The sequence below is a fragment of the Octopus bimaculoides genome, chromosome 1, assembly GCF_001194135.2.
Source record: "Octopus bimaculoides isolate UCB-OBI-ISO-001 chromosome 1, ASM119413v2, whole genome shotgun sequence".
Taxonomy (NCBI): Eukaryota; Metazoa; Mollusca; class Cephalopoda; order Octopoda; family Octopodidae; genus Octopus; species Octopus bimaculoides.
This window is the reverse complement of record NC_068981.1, coordinates 81,804,190-81,812,721: the sequence shown is the minus strand read 5'-3', so window position 1 is coordinate 81,812,721 and position 8,532 is coordinate 81,804,190. Positions and strand designations below refer to the sequence as shown.

Below are 8,532 nucleotides of genomic sequence, written 5' to 3'. Positions count from 1 at the left end.
AGAACTGTGGAATAAAAATAAAATCCCTAAGTTGAAAAAAAAAATCACATAAGGTCCATCAAGAGGAAGAACATCCAATCATAAAAACCCTGCCTCAAATATGTCCTCAGCCCAAGTTGCATGCTAACATGCAAAATGGACATTGAGCACACAAATAAATGAAAGTCATGGATAAGTACTTGTCTTATGAGCCATTTTGATTGATTAAAAAGATTAGTTATTTGCAGTATTGTTTCTTCTGACATAAATAATAATAATAAAATCAAAATCGAAATCGAACCATATTCGATGACTGGCACCTGCGCCAGTGGAGCACTAACATCACTGTCCGAGCGTGTTCATTGCCAGAGCAGCTGTCTTGCTTCCGTGCTAGTGGCCCGTAAATAGCACCATTTGAGCGTAATCATTACCAGCGTCGCCTTCTAGCACTTGTGCTGGTGGCACATTTAGAAAATCATTCGAGCGAGGTTGTTGCCAGTGCCACTGGACTGGCTCCCGTGCAGGTGGCACGTAAAAAAAACACCTTTTGAGCGAGGCCGTTGCCAGTACCGTGTGACTGGCCCTCGTGCTGATAGCACGTAAAAGCACCCACTACACTCTCGGAGTGGTTGGCGTTAAGAAGGGCATCCAGCTGTAGAAACTCTGCCAGATCAGATTGGAGCCTCGTGCAGCCTGCTGGCTTGCCAGTCCTCAGTCAAATCATCCAACCCATGCTAGCATGGAAAGCGGACGTTAAACGATGATGATGATGATGATGAAACGTTTCTACTATAGGTGTTATGCCTGAAATTTGGGAGGAGAGGACTAATTGATTGCATCAACTCCAGTGCTCATCTGATACATATTTTATCAACCTCAAAAAGATGAAAGGCAAAGTCAACCATGGCAGATTCTGGACTCCAAGGTCGACTTTGCCTTTCATCCTTTTAGGGTCAAATAATGATGATGTGGATGAAGTACAGTATGAGGTTATGATCAAGGATTACTGATTACATAATAAGTTAAAGCTTCACTGTAGTTATTATATGGTACTGCAGAACAAAGCAAGCAATACCTCTTAATTGCCTCAGCCTGTTTAGCTGACAAACAGGTTCCACACTCGTTTTACCTACCTCCATCTCAATGAATTTTGTCAAACACATGCAAGCATGGAAATGTGGCTATCAAAACAATGCTACTCATTTTATTGGATCCAGAGATATGAAAAGCTAAGTCAGTGCAAGCAGAATTTGAAACAAGATAGCATAAGCAACTTCTTTAGATCTCTACCATTTCTGACCATCCTGAACTAACAGAGAAGCCTCTAATGTAGTCAACCAACTTACTAGAAATAGCAGCCAAATGTAATACATATTACAACACTCTTCTGTCTATCTGAATAATGCTGTCCCAGCTATACTATGCACAGGGGAAAAAAATGTTGATGGGGATTACAGCTGGAATGCCTTTAATTATTATTGTGTAGTACCAGGGCTGACCTGAGGCTAAACAGTCATAACAACAGCACTACTCGTCAAGCTTTATCAAAGTAAAAAGAAATGAAAAAAAAAAAAATAATATTGATTTCTGTCTAAGTTCCACTGGGAATTGCATACTACAATGTATTTGTTGATTCTCATAATGCATTAGAAAAAGAAAAAAAATAAATAAATAAATAAATAAATCATAAGGATTTCCAACATTTGCCAAACCTTTCTTTGGTTTGCCTCTGGAGAAATCTGCCGACTCACAATTTGCTAAGCTTATAATTATCTCAACCACAACAAAGAAAATGAATAGGAGGGGAAAAAAAAATTAAAAAAAAAAAAAATCTAAAAGTGACTCTTGTTTCTTTTTTGTGCCTCATTTATTTGGGGAGAGAAAACCTCAAACACTATTCATATTTTAGTATATCACCGAGTGCAGGCAGATATTTTCTTGTCTGTAATTGCTATAATTACAAGTTTCAGTTTGTTAGTTTAGCGGTACAGCAAAACTTTGCTATTTAATTATTCATTTGTTTCCATTCAAAAACCTCCTGGCTTGCATCTTTTCATCAGTTCCATTAACTACTCACACAAAATATCCTGGTTCCCACTATTCGCCAAAGATACGGCTAACTGCTCTATAATAATATCATTATGTTATCAGGATTTACTAGACACATTTCTCCCCTGCTCTCTCTCTCTATCTCTCTCTCTCTCTCTCTCTCTCTCTCTCCATGCAAGTAACATTGGTAACTACTTGTAGACAGCCTTTTTCTCTCCCTCTACCCCTATCATAATTTCTTGGAATGTTGAATATTTTACAACTGTTATGATTATGCATTTATCCCAAAGCTTATCATCTTACTATTTAACACAGTTACTCAACAGCAGTCACAACAACAATGACAACCTGACATATCATTTACTATTAAAGATACATGCTGTTTGTTCTGGTTCCACATATAATCTTTGATTCAATTCTTTCTACTCTTTCTTAATCACCACTTTTCATGTGGTATTTCATTCCTAACTTGCTTCAGCTTCTGGCAAAGAATCAGTTTGTTTCTTAAACATTACACTAAAATTAATCAGTAAACCTTATTGACTGTCATAAATACATAATATCTCTTACATGTTTGCTTAAAAAGTTTCTTCCACTGCAATGTTTTAACAACAGATGTCTTCTTTATCATTAACCTCTTAATTGTAAAATCATTAGTGTAATTTTTTTTTAATTCTTTTTTTACAATTTTTGTTTTCATGAATAAAACAATATATTACAAGATGGCTCAGAGTACATGGCATCATATCTTATTATTGGAGTTGTGTGGTATTATTTAAGCAAAACATTTGATTGCACATAATTTTATCTCTCTAGAATAGACACAAAATGTTTATTATGATGGCGATTATGATAATCTTGATGTGAATGCTGATTGTAAGAGAGGGTTGAAGGCATGTGGCCTGGTGGTTAGGATGTTGGGCTCACAATCATAATGTGACGGGTTCAGTTTCTGGATCTAGTAGTGTATTGTGTCCTTGAAAAATACACTTCATTTGATATTATTCCATTCTGTTGAACTGAAATTTAATACCAGCTTTGTGCTAGTGCAGCTCTTCCTCCCCCTAGCTGTCACATCTCTTATGTTCCTCTGGATCAAAGTGTGGGAAAGCTGAAACAGTGTCTGGGTCTGCCAACAACTGCATAGATACCCAAAACAATAAGCAAAAGCCTGCCTGTGATGGCTACAGTTTAATTGTCAACTAAAATGATCCTTGTATGTATTCAATAGAATAACAGAAAGCCAGCCACGGTAGAATTTAAACTCAATGGTTTAGGAGGGAAACAAAGTATTGTAAAACATTTAGTTTGCCTATCATTGAAGGACACTGAAAGAGACTCTAATCACCTGACAGGCTAGAAACAGCAACCACGTTTCCCTCATTTCATCACCCGACAAACTCAAAAACAAAAAAAAGAACACAAAGATGACAGAGCACATTGGATAGTGTAGTACTAAAAGCACCGCAATTGAAAAACTGATAAGATGGTCATAAGTGATCATGCCTACTTGACCAGAACTGACTCCAAGCTAGTCATTGGCTACCACAACAGCTGATGAGATTGATAATAAAAACCATGAGGAAATAGGCATAGGAGTGGCTGTGTGGTAAGTAGCTTGCTTACCAACCACATGGTTCTGGGTTCAGTCCCACTGCGTGACATCTTGGGCAAGTGTCTTCTACTATTGCCTCAGGCCGACTAAAGCCTTGTGAGTGGATTTGGTAGACGGAAACTGAAAGAAGCCCGTCGTATATATGTATGTGTGTTTGTGTGTCTATGTTTTTCCCCCCCAACATCGCTTGACAACCGATGCTGGTGTGTTTATGTCGCCGTAACTTAGTGGTTCGGCAAAAGAGATCGATAGAATAAGTACTAGGCTTCTAAAGAATAAGTCCTGGGGTCAATTTGCTCGACTAAAGGCAGTGCTCCAGCATGGCCACAGTCAAAAGACTGAAACAAGTAAAAGAGTAAAAGAGTAAAACCATTTTTTCTCAGCATAACAACCCTGTTACCTTCATTTCGGTCATCATTACCTGCAGTTTATTCCAAAATAAAAATAATTTGCCTCAAATTTCATCTGACCTGTGAAAGCATAGAAAAGTGAACATTATTGTTGTTAATTATTAGGTTGTTGCACTCCCGATCCGGTGATCAGGATTTCAGTTCCTAGACTTGGCGGTGCATTGTGTTCGTGAGCGAAGCACTTAATCTCACATTCTTCTGTGATCACTTTCACACCTGAGGTGTAGTACGCTGTGCACCTGTTGAGACAATATCGATTTGATGGAGAGAGTGAGCTAATGTGCAGCACAGACATTTGATCACTATAAACAAATCTTTTGTGCAGGTCATTTGACAAAGGTTGAATACTCATACGTTATCTTTGATGGGAGAGTCCATCATTGCTATCATTAAGGTAGCGAACTGGTAGAATCATTAGTATGCTGGACAAAATGCTTAGTGGCATTTCGTCCGTCCTTACGTTCTGAGTTCAAGTTCTGCTGAGGTCGACTTTGTCTTTCATTCTTTCAGGATTGATGAAATAAGTCCCAGTTATGTACTGGGGTCAACATAATTGACTTGCTCCTTCCCTTAAAATTTCAGTCCTTGTGTTTTTAGTAGAAAGCATTATTACCTCTGTCTTAGCGAAGGCGGAGGTATTGTTTTCAGTCATGTTTGTCTGCTTGTCTCTGGACAAGGTATCTCAAGAACCCCTGGATGGATTTGGATGAAACTTTTAAGGTTGTTTGGCCTTGTGACTGGCACAAACTGATTAGATGTGGTGATCGAGCCAGTACCGGACAAGGATTCTGGATTATTTTTTTCTATTTTATTACCTAATTTTTGAGAGTGGTTGGGTTCATTTTCAGTATTCCCATTTGTGAGAGCAGTCAAGTTTATTTCAGATATTCTGATTTTAAAAATCATCTTCGGCTAATCGTTGAGAGGACATTGCTTTTGCTTTGGCAGAGATTTGCACTCTCTGAGTGCTCTTGTTGTTATTTGAATTTGCCTTTCATTCTTTCAAGATGTCGATAACATAAGTACCAGTTGAGTACTGGAGTCAATGTAATTGACTTACTCCTGCCCCAAAATTGCTGGCCTTGTGCCAAAATTTGAAATCATTGTTATTATTATGATGACAATGATGATGATTACAGTAAAAAAAATATCTTCTATATAGTTTTCTGATTTTTCTTTCTTCCATAAATGGAATCCTAACATAACCATGAATCATAGCATTGTTAGATCCATACATCTTTGCATCTACATTGTATTACAATTGACTCTACATAGTTTGTGGCAGTCACAGTTACCGGGATCACAAAATTGAGTTGATAATCGACAGTTCTATGTATATAATACATCATTACCTTGTAAATCTTGATACAACGTTCTCTGACCACATATGACAATGAGCTTTGGTTGCATGTATTCTCCCATTATGACACTAGTTCTATATATGGTGCCTCAACTTATAATATCCTTTTTGTGCAGGATCACCCATTACAAAAACTAATTGCTCTCTAACTCCTGACATTTGTCATGATGTTTGTAATTTATAAAACAGTAATTTATCCATCTCAGCATTTTCTCTGCTTAATTTAATTGGATTAGCACTCAGCTGTTGCAGTGTTAACCCATTTTTACTGTACAACTGGTTTTCTTTTGCTATTCAGCTCCTAATGCCCAAATTAGAAAAAAAAATAGTCGAAAGGGAGATTGCTATTTTTGAAAAGATTGTTCTATTTTGAGGGTAGGGAAAAAGAGGATAATCACTAAACATCTATTTAATATATTTGAAAAATTTGAAAATCTGTATGAACTTTTTTTCTTTGTACCTAAATACAGTATAGTCCATAATCTGTCATGCAAATTATTCTATGGAACTTGTACAAGTTTTAAACCATCAATCACCAAGGGAGGCAATTCATGTTCACGTTATATGCTACAGATGAGCTAGCTGAGAGTATCTAATACAGTGACTCATGGTTTGCAGTTCAGATCTTAACGATGGCCAGTTCTGCCCTTTCTTTGAGTAGATTGGTAAAATAGATGCCTATGATATATTGTGATCCATGCAAATGATCAAACTACTTAGCTTTACAAAAGAAAATAATAATAATAATCATTATTTTTGCATCAGTTATGCATGATAGGAATTATTTTACTGCAAACCAATTTTGATTCCCAGATGTAGCTATATCTCTTCATTTATCTTTTGGAAAAGCATGAATTTCCAAACTTCAGGCTTATAATTTTGTGTTGTATATAAGAAATCAATATTTTATGTACATTCATATAATTAAACTATTCTATTATGGAATAACCCATGTCGTATAATGCTAATAAAGATTATTTTGAACATTTAAATTTTATTCTAAATTTCATTATATTCCCATATCTAAATTAAATTTCATTTTCTTTCATATTGCAATTTGGCTATACCAGTTTGTAAGTATTACTATTTTTGTTTCATATTATTTTTATTCTTTTTTCATAATCTGCACTAGTTTTTTTTTCCACTGTTCAGTATTACTAAATCTTTCTAAAATGTATTTTTTTAATAACCATAAACAAAAAAGAATGCAAGTAATGTGGTATTATACTGCAGAATTTAACATTGATATTTATCTATTGTACAGCCACTAGTACAGTTTCTGTGAAGCCGGTGATGGCCTGCTTCTCTCTGACACCACCAGAGAGCACTTGCCTTAGAGGAATTTGGTTAAAGTAATGTTGTCATCCTTGATATAAAGCATTTTTCTCTGTCAAGCACCTGAAATGCTATCTTCACTCATCTCTTGGACTAGACACTAGGTAGCAGATCACACTATTGATGTGTGTGAAGATAGAGCTCTTTTTCTCCCTCCTTCATTCTGTCAATTTAATGTTTCTGCTTATGTATATATTCTGGCATACCCCATGGTTCAGTTTTGTTCCCCAACTTTCTGGGTTTTTTATGCACCAATGACTTACTTGCATACAACAAAACCCACACACAGATAACACTCTTTATTTCTTGCCTAACGTTCTCCAGCCATGCATCAACCACTCGCAACCTAGAACCACATGTCAGATTTGCATTGATTCAACACAGAGATCTCAAAGCCTCCTCCATTGGAGCTATGTTAATCGTGTCTCTTTCAATTGCAAGACAACACAAACACTGCTCATATCAAGAACACCTCATTGCACCACACTCCCACACCTCTTAATCCTGAGCAGTACTCAGCTGAAGCCCTCAAAGCTATTCTTATTACTAGCATCACTAAGAATCTCTCTTGGCAGAAACACATACCTTGCAAACCTGGGATTGCATCCCAACAACTGGCCTTTCTCTTCAGAACCAGATGATATTTCTGCCCCCAACAATTAGTGACACTCTACAAAGCTTAGGTGAGACCCACAACAGAGTATTTCTCTCACACTGGGGATGGTGGTGCTACACACACACACACACACACACACACACACACACACACGACTGTATCCAGGAAAGGTCACCTAGCAACCTCCAACTACTGACCCACAGGTGATATGCCTCTTCTCTCTGCCTTTTTTTGTGGTGGCAACAATGGTCTCACCTCACTGCCTTATGAGTGCTTTGGGAAAAGAAAGAACCAGGAGTCAACCTTGAGAGCAAATCAGAAAGCGGAGTCACTCAGGCAGTCCAGTGCCCACTTTGACACCTTTATGGCAACTCCTGGGTAAGTGGAGCTCTCCAGCCCTGTCATACAATTCAGCTAGAAGGCCACTCCAATGTAAGAGTTACAGCTTGCTGGACACTGCAGCTGTCTTAGTCTACTGAGCCACTGTGGTCAGACATCTACCCACTGAGCCACTGTGGTCAGACCTCCATCTACTGAGCCATTATGGTCACAATTCCAAGCCTAAAGAGTGACTTCCATGGACTGACTCTCACTTTAAAACTACTAAGCACAGGCAGGAGAAAAAGCCCTGAAGTTTCAAGGATCAGTTTACATAGCCACTTGAGGGTGTGTCACTCTTCCTCGTGATCTTCAGACACAAAGGAACTGCCATTGCAGGAAGAATAAAATTACTTATGTGGGATTTGAACTCAGGATGGAATAAATACCACAATATATATATATATATTTATATATATATAAAAGCTGCGTGAAAAAGTGCCACACCCTAACAGTTGAGGGAACCCGTGGAAGAGGTAGGCCCAGGAAGACCTGGGCTGAGGTGGTGAGGCAAGACCTTCGTACATTGGGCCTCACCGAGGCGATGACTACTGACCGAGACCTTTGGAAATGTGCTGTGCATGAGAAGACCCGGCAAGCCAAGTAAGATCGTTGCCAGTGCCCCTGGACTGGTTCTTGTGCGGGTGGCACATGAGATGCACCATTTTGAGCGTGGCCGTTGCCAGTGCCGCCTGACTGGCTCCTGTAGGATTTTCGAGCGAGATCGTTGCCAGTGCCCCTGGACTGGCTTGTGCGGGTGGCACATAAAAGACACCATTTCGAGCGTGGC

The 8,532-nt window shown here is 38.3% G+C and overlaps 1 protein-coding gene across 1 annotated transcript in view; it reads left to right on the top strand.

The window, feature by feature from the left end:
• Window positions 1–6,045: 6,045 nt before the first annotated feature.
• LOC106880999 (ankyrin repeat domain-containing protein SOWAHC) overlaps window positions 6,046–8,532 on the top strand; it is a 58,603-nt gene continuing 56,116 nt past the window's right edge. The window contains exon 1 of the mRNA XM_052965786.1: window positions 6,046–6,078. Within this exon, the coding sequence (XP_052821746.1) occupies window positions 6,046–6,078 (33 nt within the window). The remainder of the gene's footprint in view (window positions 6,079–8,532) is intronic.